We start from the raw sequence: 17,030 nt of genomic DNA on the forward strand, positions 1-17,030 counted from the left end.
TATGGTGTTTAAATTTCCCTACTTCTTAACTAAGCAATTATTTTGATAAAATGGATTAGCAAATGCTGCCAGAACTGTCTGTAGAAAACAAAAATACTGGAAGGGGTCTGCTTCAGCAACAAAGCATCTATATCTTGCCCTTAGTTGAAGTACTTGTCTCTGATAGAGCCAAAAAAGGAAATTGTGAAAATCCCTTCCTCCCTCCCTCCCTCCCTCCCTCCCTCCCCTCTTCCTTCCTTCCTTCCTCAAGGTAGCGAACATAATTAATATTCCTTTGCTCCAATTTTGTCCACAACTAACAATCTTCTGAGGTGGCTTGGACAGAGAGTGAGTGACTGGCTCAAAATCACCCAGCTGGCTTTTACACCTAAGGTGGTACTAGAACTCACAGTCTCCTGGTTTCTAGGCCAGCACCCTAACCATTATACCAAACTTACAGTGTATTGCATCTAAGTCAAAGGTGTGCACTGTTTGATTTTTCAGTAATGTGTCAAAAGTTTCACCCCAAAAAGTGAGTAACTCGAGTTAATATTAAAAGTCTTAAACGCAATTTATGTGATCATTCCATCTGAAGTTTAATAAGTTCCCCCGCTTGATACATTCAGCAATGACATTTGAAGGGATTATAGGAGCTGCATTCTAAGTTTGTGCCTGTCTGGGCAATGCTTGGCAGTTATTACGGTACATTTCGCAGTTGTAGCAATGTCTCAGTACCATTGAGCTATTCATACTTGGGGGCAGGAGAGGAACAATAAGCTTTGCTTGTAACCCTCTCAGTGCTACATTGTGAATGAACGACATTATTTTCTGATAAGAAAATAAGCAGAAAACCAGGAAAAAAAATTACTGTCCACATTGCATTATGAAACCCAGTTAAATATACAGCTCATCCTAACCAGGCATGATCAGTTCATGTTGCTGGGTACATCACCATACCTGCCTTTTTTTAAAGGGTGAACTTTGGAGTTCAAGTTGCTATCTTGCCTTCTGTGATAGAACTAGATTGAAGAAAGTTTGACAAATTCTTTGTTTCCTCTATTTCCAACCTAATAATGTGTGATGATGTCATAAAAATGCATTTAAGATGATGGAATAAAATAAAATGGAAGTTATTGTAACGTTTTTACTTTTGGGAAAGCATTGCTGGACATTGTCATAGCCAAGTGCTCAGAATGTCTTAATAGCACCCTCATCTTCCTATCTTATTAGAACTTTGTTTTACTTATAAACCTGTTACGTGATTTACATCCATCCATCCATCTGTTCCTTTACATCTGTAGCACATCTCCTGGAATTTGGAAATGTACAGGGAAACCCACTATAGATAATGTGATATTCCTGACAGTTTTCTTAAGAGACAGCTTTGAATGGGTGATAAGCATTCCATTCAGAGGAAAGGGAGGAATAAGAAGGATATAATTAATGAAACCGTTAGAGAAAAAGATAGCTCTCTCTTGGACTAGGGAACAGGCCCAAATTGCCTAAATTTGTTCTCTTTCCAAAAAAATAAATATATATATATATATCCTCCGAAACTAATTTCTGTTTTTTGTTCGAACAGGTGGGGTTCTTTGGCTATGTGAGTTACACTGAAGCCATTGAAGGCAATGTACTTATAAACTTCCCTTCCAACGTAGTGACGGAGGTGATACGTGTGGGGTTCATGATGTCTGTTGCAGTTGGATTTCCAATGATGATTCTCCCATGCCGGCAGGCTTTGAATACGCTTCTTTTTGAGCAGCAGGTAAGATGAAATAAACTTGCATGAAATAGGTTTTAGGCTTTTCTCTATAGTTTATCCTAAACTGAAGAATTTTGTGCTCATGCTCTCCACTCCTTCACTCTTCATATCTCATTCAAAAGAAACAAGTGGAATTTCCCCACTTTTTAGGTTTGGAGATAGCATTCGATTTGGTGGTGTTTTCATTTGATTTCCCATGGTTGCTTTATTATTTTTTAAAAAATGGTTAAGAAATTATCAGTATTTGCTCTTGCATGGAATCAATTTTGCTGAGGTGGGGAAGACTAAGCAAAAACTTCGTTTGAATGCCTGGAAAAAAAACAGGAAGTAATGTTTAGCTTAATTAGGCCTTCCTGTGCATGAGTCTTATGCCTGTAAAACAGTAGCCATTGATTGCTAGGTATGAAGTAGAATTTAACCTAAAATTTCATAGTATCCCAAGGAATTAAAAAACTTCAGACTAGCGATCAATTATTGCGACCATGCCCTAGGCTTGGTAATTATCTTCTTTCTTTTGTCTTACCATTTTATTCCTTCAAATGTAACCACTTTCCTAAGAAGCTCAGTGTCTGGTCAATGATTGACTCTTGTGCCATTCAAATGTAGTGTGGTAATCCATTTTTACCATGGACATTATCACTGTGTAGCTCATCAAGTACAATAATTTTGGCCTGCTGAAGCTGTGATGAATCTTATCCACTACTATACAGTACAGATTCGTGATATAGCTGACATTGCTTTGAAGTATAATTGCCTTAACATTCGCTCTACTATTGCGAAGCGTAATTTATTTTGCAGCACATAAAAAGTTTTAAAGAAAATTTTAAACAGTTACGAGAATTACAATTAACAAGAAAAAGACAAATGGAAAATATGCTTTTCATTAGTTATACTGGCCTGTTATCTTCCATACTGGATGATTTTTCAGAAGTCATTAAATCATGCTGGTTGGATTATTTTACAGTTTTAAATCTAAAGTTTCTGTGAATAATTTCCCAATAGTAATAAAATGGTTGGTCAAGATAATGCATTGGGAAGAGATTCTAATTTACAGGATCCCCAAAAGAGATTCCTGAGAATTTGCAAGTGTGTGGGGATCTGTTCATATGCTTGTTTTATTAATCTCTTCTTTTTAAACAGCAAAAGGATGGAACATTTGCCGCAGGAGGTTATATGCCACCTCTCCGATTTAAAGCTCTGACTCTGGCAATTGTGTTTGGGACCATGGTTGGTGGTATCATGATTCCAAATGGTAAGGGAAATTTTGGAATTTTTGGACTCTTAATCCCTAGTTTTTAAAAGCTCATGTGTAATTTATGTGGTTGCTGTATATGAGCATATATTAGACTAAGCCCAATATGTGTCTACAATCAACTTTCATTAAAGGCACAGACTTGCACCTACAGTGAATACATTTATAATGATCATACTTATACCATGTAATATATTAAGTATTTCCTGTTTATTTTCAAACTTTCTTTTGCTTCTTGTTCCCAGTAATTTGTATGATCTTGTATATGTTGTCCTGAATTTTAGTATCTCTAGACAAAAATATTCCTGGTTACACCTTCCCTTTCTGAGATGCTTGTAAATATTTTAATATGTATATGGTGCTAATGGCTAACCTATTTAGAAAGACAAGATGCATTATTTTTTTAAGAGTTCTATACAATACAGATAGTCCTTGACTTACATCCAGTTGTTTAATGACCACTTGAAATTACGATGGACACAAACAACTGCTTTACAGCCTATATAACACTCCTGACCATTGTAAAATATTGTGTCTCCATCCCCACAGTCATGTGACTGAATTTTGAAGGCTTTATGATCGTTGCATCGCATCATGTGACTGTAATTTGCAATGGTTTTTGCCAGTTATTGGCAAAAAAAACGCTCATTCTGACAAATGGATTCATACTTATGACTGTGGCATTTGCTTAATGACCACTGCAAAAATGTCAAACAAAATCAAGTCCATTCATATGGGTACCTCAGCTGATGACCAAAACAATTTATGGTTCCAACTGGGGTTGTAAGGTTGAAGTCATGGATTACCTACAGTCAGGGGCAGGGACATTGGTATTTTTCATCAAGGAACTGGTTCAAGTAAAGGAGTGAATATATTACAGTACACTGTGTTAATGGTATTATTTTAGGTATAACACTGAATAACTTTTCTAGAGGATACCAGTGCCAGAGCTATGGAAGGAAAAGGGAAAAAAACATGGAAAAATATGGGGGTTTTTTTGCTTGCTCTCAGTCACGAGATTCTGCCATGTTAGAACTCCAGAGTAAGATGCCTTCCAATTGTTTTGTGCCTTCCAAATGATTTTAATTTCAGTTCTCATCAGCCTTAGCCAGTATGGAAGGACTTAAGGAATTTGAAATCCTCTGAGGGGTGTCACTTTGTTTATTCTTATCTTATATTTGTATAAGAACGAATATCTGTATCCATACTAGAACTAGAGTACCCAGAATCCCATATCTGAGGGAGCTAAGTGGTTTAGACATAGGAAATATAAATAAATTTTCAAAAATAAAATAGTTTCAGTGTCCTCTTAAGCATTCTTTGTTATCAAACACAAGTATTGTGACAAGTGTATGCTTTTTACTCTATTTTAATGCATACTTAAGGATGAAGTAGTATCCTAATCTACTATATTTATGGTAAGTATGGAGCTAAAGATGTTAGTTCATCACATTATGAACTAATTATGTGATGATGTGCTTATTTTATCAAAGTCAGTAACGTAGATTACAGTCTCTGCTTCACCAAAAGGCCCAGAGCAGAAAGCACAAAAAGTTCGTTCTTCACAGTCTAGACCAAGAGTGGCCAAAGGGATCTAATTTGTATTATGTGACTTTGAGCCTATGCCTCTAGTTTTCCCCTGAATCATTTCAATGGAAGAGTTTATTCATATTCCGTTAACTGGAACTTCTAATAATTTTTCTCTTCCTCTTCTCTGCTAGTGGAGACCATCTTGGGCCTAACAGGTGCAACGATGGGGAGTCTCATCTGTTTTATCTGCCCAGCTCTTATTTACAAGAAAACCCACAAGAATGCCCTTTGCTCACAGGTCAGTGCCAATTGTAATTAACTTTTACTCCCTCTCCTGCTTACAGTAGAGTTTGGGCATCATGTTAATTTCTCTGATGCCAAGGAACCCCATCAACTCTCTTGTTCCAGATGGATGGCAGACATGGAAGGCAGGGCAAGGGTTCTAACTCGAACACATCATTATCAAGAATTCAGCGTTTGTGATGGCATACCTGCATCCTCTAACCTTGGAATGCCCCTCCTTTTATGTCTGGCAGACTGCAATGCATTAATAGCTGATTCCCGACGCTGCATCAGCCTGCTCCTTGCTATTGTGTCCCCAACGTGGAGAGTGCAGGCAGCATTTTAAATGCTTAACTAGTCTGCTTCTTTGGGACTGAGGCTGAAGCAAATATATTTTGGCACTGTGGGCATTGCTCACAGGTTTTTGTGATTGCATCCCCAAAATAACAACTGCAAAAGAGGCGCACGCATATTACACACTCATTGTTATAGAAATAGATTTTCCATTGTAGAAACTGTTTGAAAAACACACCCAAAGCGTCCTTGTTTTTTTTTTTTCAAAGATAGGACTGGCTCCACTTCCTGATGTACTACAGCTACTAATTTTTAAATGGAGCTGAAATTAAGGTTTTTGCTACTCCTTCTGACCATAGTGTAGCAAACTGACATTTTCAGGGAAGTTCAGCCTTTCTCTGAGAAGAAGTGGGTGATAATGTTTTTTTGGCTGCTTATTCACTGGGTGTTTTCTCCTTGAAACATAGACTCGTAGCATCTTTTTTGATGGTATGCAGCTTTTTAAAGGGAAAGGGATCGGGAGTTTTCAGGCAACTTGTTGGGTTAAGTCTTTGCGGTTATTTTGTGAAGCTGGCCCAAGCGATGTTAGGCACAGCAGACTGACATCACAAGACCAATGAAACAGCCATCCCTATTTTAGGATGAAACCTCATTCTTCTCCACTCTTGACACTTGTAAACAGTTGCAGCATGTGGGGTAGGCAAAGGCAGCAAAGTAAAATTTGATTTTAATTGGATACTGTTGTATTCCAGCCTGCCCCCTCCCCCACAATGCTTTTTGGCACTATTTCATTGCCTCCTGTATCATTGCATGTCCAGTTCACTTTCTTTTCTTTTTTTTAATTAAAAAGTTTTATAAGAAATACAAACAATTTTCTCCCCCCCACCCTTCCCCTTCCCCACATAAATTATACATTTTCTTATACATAAGAAATCCTCCATATACATGTTTCCCTTAAAGAAAGCATTAAAATAAAACATTTTAATTATATTCGGAGTTGCTCTTCTCCTTCTTCCCTCATTCCACAACAAACCTTCTTCTCCTCCTCCTTTCTTTCCCGTCCCTCCCTCCTCTTCCCTCCTACCTCTTCTCCCACCTCATCCTACTTCCTTTCCCTTTCCCCCACTTCTCTCTTCTTTTCCCCCTTCTTGCCTTCACTCCTACTCCTGTCCCCTTCCCTTCCCTTCCTCCTCTCCTTTCTTCCATTCCTCTCCCTCCCTCTCCTCTTCCTACACCCTCCTCCTCTCTCCTTTCTAACTTCTTTGCTGTGAAATATTTTCCTCCTTTAGTATCTGAGCAACTCCTATATTCTAGAATACACTTTCTTCTGCTAAAACATTTCTCTATTCATCACTTTTCCCCCTCTCCCTTATCCCCCCCTCCCCACCCCACCCCTGACTTCCCAGAGCAAAAACAGGGTATAGCGTCTAGCAAACATATGCTAAAATAAACTAACAAATTATAAAGTTCAAAGCTCCCACATGTTCTTTAACTCCCTTTGCTCCAATTCAACAACCTCCCTTTTATAAATTCTCAATACCAATTAAATTAAATTCATTCTTCCTACTTATATAGAAAAAAAAGAAAAAAAACCTTTTCCTTAATGCATAATCCGATACTTTAGCAGTCTTACAAACAATAAAAATCATGAATAAATTCCATTTCTATACCAGAAAAAAAAATTTTCATCTTAAAATCTTGCACATTTTATCTCATATATCTTTTAAAATAATATAGTCTAATGTTAAGCATTTTAAAAATCTCTTAATACCTTTAAAACACTTGTTTACCAAATATAAATTTCAGAATCTATAGGAGGGTATCTTTCAATTTTTCAATTAACCGTCTTAATACCTCTAACTTTTTAAAAGAACAACCCTTAACTATCCAAAACTAATTATCAGTTTACAATAAAATTCTGAGTTTAACATTAACCCTCTTCGCTTCTAAGGGTTAGACATCCTAAAAGCTTATACAATTTATCTCATATATCTTGTAGAATAATATAACCTTATGTTAAACATTTTAAAAATCTTTTAATACCATTAAAACACATATTTGCCCGTTGCCAATTTCAAAATCCACAGGAGAATATCTTTCTTAATCTTCTGTTCTTCACTTCTTTTTGTATTTTTTCCAATCCTTTTTTTTTATAAATTCTTTCAACAACCCCCCCAGTTTTATTTTGGAAACTTTTAACATAGTGATTTGAGGTTGATGTTTCTGAAATACTCTCTCTCTTCTTGAAGTCAGATTTTCTAACTTAAAATCCTCATCTCGTCTCTTCTGGTTTGTATAATCATTCAATCCATTTCTTTGTCCATATAGCCAAAATTTGTTGCCATAAAGATTGTCAGCTTGCAATAAAGAAACCATTTGTTGCTTTTCTGTCATTGGAATGGAAACGTCCACCAAAACCCTTGTTTCAGCTGTACCAGCCAATCTCTTAATCCTGTCCATTTCCTGATCTTCCAAAAACAAATTCTTCTGAATAATTTCCTGCTTATAATTTCCCAAGCTATTTTTTGAAAAAGCCCTTTCGATTGTATTCAGCAGGGCTGAGGTAAAAAAGTCTAGAAGTTCTTGAAGAGCCTGGACAGTCACGGCTTGGGAATTTGCTGATTCACCAGCCCTGTTGTCAGCCATATTTCAGCTACTTTGTAGTTATCCAGCTATCAGGACAACAATTCAACTTTTTTCCACACAGTATAAAGACCAGATTTTAGTTAAAATCAGAACCAAATTCTTTTCCTCAATACCAAATTCTTTTCCTGGCCGCTTCCATTTAAAACTTTCTCTTAGGGTGTAATCCAGTAGCTGTAAAGTGTTAACAAGCCTTAACGAGCACTTCCCCTGGTAGTTTCTTCCTCCCGCCCTCAGGCGTCATTTTCTGCATATTAAAGCGGAGTTAAAGTGTTACTTGCAAATTTCCTTTCGTTTTCTCCTGATTTGCTCCGTCTGCGATCGAAGTAAAGATATTAAAAATCCCCCCTGTTGATTTTCTGCAGATTCTGGTCGCAGCTTCTAGCTCCACTTCAGCGGAGTCGTTTCTGGTCCGGAGTGGCTTGACAGGCTTCAATAGGGAGCCCACACCCTTTGCACCCCAGGATTTCTCCTAGCGCACTTGGGGGGGGGCTCTACCCCCGCCTGTCGACTCTTCTCTCTCCCCTTTGCCCAGGGAGAGGGTTCCAAGCCTCCAGACAGCAGTTTTTCGGCTGTTCTGGGGCTTTTACGGAACCAGAGAACGGGCGCTCAAAAAAGAGCGTCTTCAAAGCTGCGGAGCCAGGCAGGAAGTCTCCAGTTCACTTTCAAGTTAGTTTTGATAGATGTTTGTTGTCTATTGCAGGGTGTGTGTGTGAGTGTGTGTTGTTGTTATTATTAACTCGCAAACCATCCTGAGTATCTTTAAAATGGCTAGTGTGTCTTTTATCTGTCTGCATGGAATAGATATAGCAGTGGATGTTTGTGAGTATGCATTTACATGTGTTTGCAAATCACTCCTCAATTGAAAATATTTTCCTTTTAAGTCACACAGATCATTATCAAGATTGGGTCAGTTGCCAGTTATGCTGCAATGATGTAATTGAATGGTCTGTTGACTTACTTGTGCCGAGTGAGGGTGTAAGTGTCATAGTTCAAGATGCAGCTTTGAAAAGCTGAATCAAACACGTACTCCTCCCAATTCTTCTTGAACGGAATCATTCCCATGAGGAGGAGGGGGAAATGCATCCCCCAGATGTTTTTGTTGGTTGGGTATCTAATGCCACCAACCACAGTTAATTGCTGCAGACAGCTGGTCAGTCAATAGTTGGCAGTGAGCCAGAGACCCGGAAGGCAGCTTGGATTAAACAATGTGGGTAGTTCTCTTACAAGCTTTGAATGCTGGAAAGTTGATTCAATAATTGAGCAACTGGGAGAAGTGCTAAGAATTCTGCCAGACTTGTGAAAGTGCTGACGACTTGGGAATCTTTCTCCTTCCTGTGGTTCCATTTGTAAGACTATATATTCTCTTGGTATGGTAGGGTAGACGGAAGAGACCATCTGTACAGTAGACGGAAGAGACCATCATATGAAAGTCTGTAAATTGTTTTTCTGATGCAGAAAGCTTGCCTGTGCTCTCTCAAATGACTTTCTCAAACAAGAGAGAAGTCCCTGAATATAATATATAAGAGAATATATATACTAGCTTAGTAGATCTTTTATTGCCTAGTATGTCATTTATGACAAAGATCCTCAAAAAGATAATGGGCTTGTTTGACTACCGTATTGCACTTTATAGGGAGCTACCCTTGAGGAATGTCCAGAAGCTCTATTATTTATGCAAAATGTGAGGTTTTGGGTAGCTAATAGGTACATGGTATCTTGACTCCAACATGCTAATGTTGAAATATTTCCAGTTTAAATCAGTAGTTTTCCAAGGTGGTATTTGGTTTTTAGGAACTGTCTATCTTGATCTGAATTACCCAGTTTTAGTTTTAGTTATCAAGGTAATCCTCCAATTACAGTCACAGCTGTGCCTGGAATTGTGGTCATTGAATGAAGTGATTGTTCAGTGAGGTGCTACATGACCTCAGCAGCGAGATGCTACGTGATTCAACAACCACGATCCTAACTCTCTCAGTTGTGGTCTTTAGGCAACTGCTTGGGTCATTAAACGGACAGTTGGGGAGAGGGCCTGAGCTTCCCACCACATCTGGGAGGCCTGGCCCAGTGGTGGGATTCAGCTGGTTCAGGCTGGTTTGGGTGAACCGGTAGTTAAATTGCTGGCTGGCCTCGCCCCGCCCCCTCCAGGAGTCCCCACGGGTCCCATTTTGACTCCTAGGTAAGTGCAGGGAGGCCTACTAGGCTCAAAATGAGGCGCGGGGGGGGTGAGCAGCGCCCCCCCCCGCCACGGCTTGTTTTAGCTCCCAGAGGCTGCAGGGAACTACTAGGCCCAAAACGGGGCACGGGGTGGTGGTGTGTTCCCCCTCCCCCCCCGCGGTCCATTTTTGCTCCCGGGGGGGTGCAGGAGGCCAAGTACTGCCTGTCACACCCCTGGCCACGCCCACCCAGCCAGTCATTAGGGCAGAGCTGGTTGTTAAATTATTTGAATCCAACCACTGGCCTGGCCCCTCTCTTTGCCCCATTGGGGAGAATGCTGGAGGAAATCCCCTGGTGCGCTTGAGTAACAGACCTCAAATCTGGCCAAAACATTAGCAAACTCCTCCATTCTGAGCCTTTCAGAACGCTGGTATTTACTAGCATTTCTCAGTTTGGGGAATGGACTTTATTAGGTGAGGAAGAAACCCTGTATAGCTTCCTCATTAGGCATGTGACTGTACAATGAACTTGAAGCCAGGAGTTCAGATCCCATCTAAGAGATAATATATACCTATTCAAGAGTTATCCACTTTAAAGGAATTTCTGCGTAACAATTTGAAGAAAGGATTTTTTTGGTCCTTTACATCTGCGCCAACATTTTTATATCCCTATAAGGTCCTGGATAGTGTAAGCATTAGAGATCGCTACCCATTGCTTCTTATTTCATATCTCTTGAAAGGCCTTCAGAAGGCATGCTATTTCATGAAGTCGGATTTGAGAGGCGCGTACCCTTTGATCAAGAATGAAAGAGAGACACAAATATTTAACACCATTCGGGGAACAGACATGACAAATTTGAATACACAGTAATACTTTTGGCTTGGCTAATTATAGGGTAGTCTTCTCCATTAAATATTTCCTGATGTTTTTGGAAAAAAAATATATGTTGTGGTTTACTGGATGATATACTGATCTTTTCAAAAGATCTATCTTTACATGAGAGATGTCTTAGAACAATTCCATGAAAACAGACATTTTATTTGGTTGGAAAAATGTGCATTCAATCTTCCCCAGTTGGACTATTTAGGGTACAGGAACCTACAAAAACACAATTTATAGCCAAGAACCTAGAAATGTGAAGGACGTCATGCATTTTCAAAGCTTTGTGAATGTGTATAAAAAAAGTCATCCCTAACTTTGCAGGGTTTACAAGACTGCTGTCTCAACTCTTAAACAAAGGACAGTAATTTGGATTCTCTACTCAAGAGCAAGCAGCATTTCAATAATTGCAAATCATTTTCACAGCCATTGCTGAAACATCTAGACCCCTCCTGCCCCCTTGTGGTGGAAACAGATCCTTCAGATTTTGCATCAAGAGCCCATTCTTTTCCATACAGTGAAAAAGGCATTGGGCGGGGGTGGGTGGGTGGGGGGTGGGTGGGAGAGAGAGAAATCTGCTATATACAGGTAATCCTCAACTAACAACTGTTTAGTGACTGTTCAAAGTTACAACGGCATTGAAAAAAGTGACTTATGACCGTCTCTCACACTTAACGACCATTGTAGCATCCCCATGGTCATGCGATCAAAATTCAGATGCTCTGTTTCATATTCACGACAGTTGCAGTTTCCTGGGATCATGGGATCCCCTTTGCCACCTTCTGACAAGCAAAGTCAATGGGAAAGCCAGATTCACTTAACAACCGTGTTACTAACTTAACAACTGCATTGATTCACTTAACAAATGTGGTAAGAAAGGTCGTAAAAGGAGGCAAAAGTCATGTCTCACTTAGCAACATAAATTTTGGGCTTCATTGTGGTCGTAGTTGAGGACTACCTGTCCATTCCATTCCAGATTTGCTTCTCCCAAGCCGAATGGAATCGTGACATTTTCAACAAAGAGTTGCTTGCAATAAAAGTTGTGTTCCAGTGATGGCATCTCCTACACTGAGCAATTCATCCAGTACAGGTAATCCTTGATTTACGACCACAATTGAGCCCATCATTTTAAGCGATGCATTTGTTAAGTGGGTTTTGCACCATATTATGGGCTTTCTTGCCACAGTTGTTAAGTGAATCACTGCAATTGTTGAGTTAGTAACGTGGTTGTTACACGAATCTGACTTCTCCATTGACTTTGTTTGTCAGAAGATTGCAAATGGTGATCACCCAGGACACTGCAGCCTTCATAAATATGAGTCAGTTGACAAGGATCTGAATTTTGATCACGTGACCGTGGGGATGTTGCAACAGTCATAAGTGTGAAAAACGATCGTAAGTCACTTTTTTTTAGTGGTGTTGTAAGTTTGAACAGTTGTAAACGAACTGTTGTAAGTTGAGGATTACCTGTATAGGTGCACACAGATCACCAGAATTGGAAATTCTGCCAAGAAGCACAATATCTTACACCTTTTCACATTCAGTGAACTCAGGGTTTTTTTGTTTTTGTTTTAAATATTACCCATATTCCTGGCTCAGAACAAATCATCAAAGACACTAAGTTACTTATTAGCCCTGGTAGCAGTGTGACTGTCTCTGAAGGCCATTGCTGAGAAAGTGCAGTTGGTTGGCCTCTATGACAAACAGACAGTTGCACTGGTTACCAAGGAATCCAACCCAATAAGACATTGCTTATGTGTTTATATATCTGAATATAATGTTCCATGCTCATCTGTCGCTACATGTGGCCAAGCAACTCTAACCTCCCCAAAGATTAGATCTTCCAGAAATATTGGAGGTAGGGATACAGGGCATAATCTGCTAGGTTGGATTAGAATGCAACAGTAATAGGTTGCATACGTCAGGGCTCAAAGGGATGATTTCCAGCGAACCCCATAAGCAAAGTCTTCATCTTTATCTATGAATGACGCGCAGTTGTTCCATCTATGTTCCACTTTCTTTAAGGAATGAGATGTTGCAACTCTGCCATGACAACAGAACTGCCGGACATGATGTAGGGGTCACTTAAAATTTGCATTGGGCAGAGGAAAGCTATTTTGGCTGAAGATGAGAGTGTACGTCAAGCATTGTTTCGTCTTGTTATATTTGTTGCTGGTCCAAGATATTCCTGGAAAGCTGTTTTGCTTCAGTTCTCCTTCACCAGCAGCACTGTGGGGTTTTATTACTGATTTTTTTCAGGGTTAAATTGTTGTGACCCAGGCCCACGTAGTTGATACTAAATGCAAAACAGTTCCAATAAACAAACAGATTTTATTAAAACAGCTGAGAATTAACTCATTCTCAGCGTATTCTAAATTAAATGAAAGCAAAGTCCTCAAAACACCAGTCTTTAGTTTATCTCTGACCTTGGGATAATTAGGCAAACTGCCAAAGGCTTTTCTTGGCAACAGTTCAGGAACAGAAGAAATAACTACAGCCAACCAAGAAGCAATTCTCTCAACGGTTGTTTTCTGGCAAAGAGGCCAAGAGCCGTTGCTGGTCTTTTAAGCCTTATGGGAGGGGCCAATCATCTCTTGGCCCTACTCCCAAGTCATCCTCTCTGCTTTAACTGCTCCTGCCTCCTGGCAGCTCTTCTCAAACGTGCACTAGGAACAGGCTCCTCCTGTTCCTCTGCCTCTCTACTGTCAGCCTCTGGAGGCTCCGAAGTCCGCATCACTCCCTGATGGCCCTGGCCCCATCTCTGCCTCCGACGCAGAGCCCTCATCCAGGCCTTCCCCAGCCTCCAGGACTGGCCCATGTTCTTCCTCAGACTCATCACTGTCCGACTCCGCTGCCAGTTCCGCAGGCTGCTGGCAGACCACAACACAAATAATTTTTGTGTGGTGGATTTGTTTACCGAGATTGCTCATTTAGTTCTTTGTAAGGTCATTTCATCAGCACAACTGTGCAACTTTGTCTAGAGCACACTTGTAGGTATAGGATCTCAGTCGGTCATATGATCTCAGACCACGGTCCTCAATTGATAGTCAGATTTTGGAAGACTGTTGTAAGGTTTTGGAAGGCGCCTCCCTGGTTACCCAACAGATTATTCCAGTGGCTTTTAGTTTACCACTTCCTGCTTCTATGGAAGTTCATTCATTCTTCCATTGGCCACTACTTCTACTAGAGCAGGGGTGTCAAACTCAAGGCCCGGGGGCCGGAACTGGCCCGCGGGGTGCTTAAATCTGGCCCACAAGGCCGCCCTGGAAACAATGAAGGATCGCCCGTGGTGCCTCTGCCAGTGAAAACAGAGCTTGTGAGGGCCATGGGAGGCCCTCCCAAGCTCTGTTTTCACTGGCAGAGTGCTCGGGCCACCACAGGTGCCCCCGACATGAGTGATGTTGAGCTGGCCTTGCCCACCATGGCCCCCTGAGGCCAAACACAACACTGATGTGGCCCTCAATGAAATCGAGTTTGATACTCCTGTACTAGAAGATCTTCCCACCTCTGGCATTCTAAAACTGTTCCTCTCCCCCTCCCCCCATCCCTGCATTTTGGGAAGATGGGGACGAAAATGGGTAGAATGCATTCTAGATGCAAGAGGAGAAAGAAAAGTGAAATATCTTGATTCACTGGAAAGGCTATCCTGAATCAGAAAGGTTGTGGGAAACCACAGCATATGTCCTAGCCTGAAGCCCTGTGCTTCACTTTCACCAAAGTGGTACCTATTTATCTACCTACGTGCATTTGCATGTTTTCGAATGGCTAGGTTGGCAGGAACTGGGGCAAGGATGGGAGCTCACCCTACCATGTAGCTCTCAGATCTCAAACTTGGGCTGCCAGCTTTCCAGGCAACAAGCCTTAACCACTGAGTCACGGCCCAGGAGTGTAACAGCGGTCTACGATGTCATGCTGGCCACATGACTGCAGAAATGTCTTTGGACAGCACTGGCTCAATAGCCTTGAAACAGAGTTGAGCACTTCCCCTTAGAGTCAGCAACGACTAGCGGAGTGAAATCCACAGGGACTCTTTTACCTTTTTTAATATCTTTATTGTACTTCTCAGTCAGTTTTCTTTCAGAACCTGGAGTTTCTTCTCTAGATTCTGTAAACCGATTCGGTTCTCATGGATATGAAGAAGTTTGGGACAGCTGTCATTCTGCCTTTAATGACAGGAAAATGATTTGCTACATTTTTTACTCATATTATCTTTGAAGAGATTCCTCAAGAGTTCCCTCTCATATTCTTGAAGTTGACGTAATTTTTTTGCAAACAGTCTATCCTGACAGATTACAGGTAGTCCTCAACTTAAAACCATGATTATGATTTTGTGACATTTAATGGCCATTTAAAGTTACAGTAGCACTGAAATACACACACACACACACACACACACACACACACGTCACATGACTCTTGCAGCATCCCATTGATCGTGTCATTAAATTTCTGATGCTTGGCAACTGGCATGTATTTATGACAGTTGCACTGTCCTGGGGTCAGGTGATCACCATCTGGCTTCCCCCGATTACTTTGCTTAGTTTCCGACAAGCAAAGACATTGCGGGAAGTCAGATTCACTTAAGGAATGAATGATCCACTTAATAACTGCAGTGATTCATGTAACAACTATTGCAAGAAAAGTTGTAAAATGGGGTAAAAAAACTCAGTTTAACAACTGTCTTGCCCAGCAATGGAAATTTTGGGCTCGATGATTGTTAAGTCGAAGAGTGCCTATACTCGTTGTGTTTCATTGTTGAACCTGGAATGGAAGACCTGCCTTATTTATTTCTGTTCCATAGGTGAACTTGTGAACCTTCTGGAATACTTAATAGCTGTTGTTCTAGTTGTATTATGTACAAATCTCTGTGCAGCTGACCACACCTGCACATCTGTCACCTGCATACCTGTGAGGCTTCCATGCACTTTATTTTTTTTCCCCCTTTCGGCATACGTTACCTTAGTTCATTGTGGAAGACGATCGTTTTTGTTTCAAGCTAGATTCACTTTTCCCTTCAAAGAAAATAGATGCTTGTTTCTCATGTGGGTGTGGGTCCTTCATGTGGTTGCAGGAATTCTTGCCTGCTTAACATTTTCTTAACAGCGGGTTTTGCATTCAGAAGAGGCCAGTGCCCATAAAGGTTGCACATTCTTGGCTCTATGTGGGCAAAGTGTAGGTGACAGTCTGGACGAAACAACTCAATCAGTCTGAAAAATGTTCTGCCGGGATATTGGTTAGGGCCCGTACTGCATAGGGATGAGTGCCCCTGCTGCCAATCCTAAAGCTGGAGCAGTTGCTTCAATATCACTTGTACAGTACGTGGTTCTCAAAATGCTTTTTGCAGTCAGCCACTATTGACAGAATTTTTTTTTTTTACTACCTTTCAGTTGGTTTCTAATTCCTTAATCTTCACAGTTTTTTTCTTCCATTTTCTTCCCTTTTCATGCTTTGTACCAGCACACATTCAGGACTGCTGATCTATTCCAAAACTTCAAGGAGACATCCTACCTTCCCCAGCCCAAATGCCTGGTATACAGGTAGTCCTCAACTTATGAGCGCAATTGAGCCCAAAGTTTTTATTGCTAAGTGAGACAGTTGTTAAGTGAGTGTTGCCCCGTTTTATAACCCGGTTGTTAAGTGAATCACTGCAGTTGTTAATTGAGTAACATGGCTGATAAGTGAACCTGGATTCCCCGTTGACTTTGCTTATCAGAAGCTCCCAAAAGGTGATCACATGACCCTGGGACACTGCAACCGTCATAAATATGAGCCAGTTGCCCAGTTCCGAATTTTGATCACGGGACCATGGGGATGCTGCAATGGTTGTAAATGTGAAAAAAGTTCCTAAGTCATTTTTTTCAGTGTTGTAACTTTGAACGGTCACTAAACGAATGGTTGTAAGTCAAGTACTACTTGTACACCTCTGCTTTGGTTCATTATGATTTTGTGACAATTTCTCCTCTGTAATGCGTGGGTGACAGAGATATAGACAAAGTTACTTTTTCTTTTCTTTTTTTTTTTACTTAAATGTTTTCACTGCCCTCTTGTTAATTATTTTGATGGCATTATTATGGGAAGCTCAAAAAACATAGTTTTTTAAAATAAAAAATTCCAATGAAATCACTCTTGCTTACTGCATACAGATGCCTTGTCATCTCCCTTGGATAACAAGGGATGATAATGGAGTGTCACTTGTAAATGGAAAAGGAAGTTTTTAAAAATACTATACTTTTTAAAAAAAAAATACTTTGG

At 40.4% G+C, this 17,030-nt stretch overlaps 1 protein-coding gene across 6 annotated transcripts in view; it reads left to right on the plus strand.

Moving 5' to 3' along the window:
* The window catches only part of SLC38A10 (solute carrier family 38 member 10), a 92,754-nt gene that overhangs the window by 35,109 nt on the left and 40,615 nt on the right, over positions 1 to 17,030 (plus strand). For all 6 annotated transcript variants that reach the window (XM_034412768.3, XM_034412769.3, XM_034412771.3 and 3 more), the window contains 3 exons: positions 1,562 to 1,744; positions 2,882 to 2,993; positions 4,715 to 4,821. In XM_034412768.3, coding sequence (XP_034268659.2) covers positions 1,562 to 1,744; positions 2,882 to 2,993; positions 4,715 to 4,821 — 402 coding nt within the window. The remainder of the gene's footprint in view (positions 1 to 1,561; positions 1,745 to 2,881; positions 2,994 to 4,714; positions 4,822 to 17,030) is intronic.

The sequence above is a fragment of the Pantherophis guttatus genome, chromosome 2, assembly GCF_059756535.1.
Source record: "Pantherophis guttatus breed Tessera chromosome 2, ASM5975653v1, whole genome shotgun sequence".
Taxonomy (NCBI): domain Eukaryota; kingdom Metazoa; phylum Chordata; class Lepidosauria; order Squamata; family Colubridae; genus Pantherophis; species Pantherophis guttatus.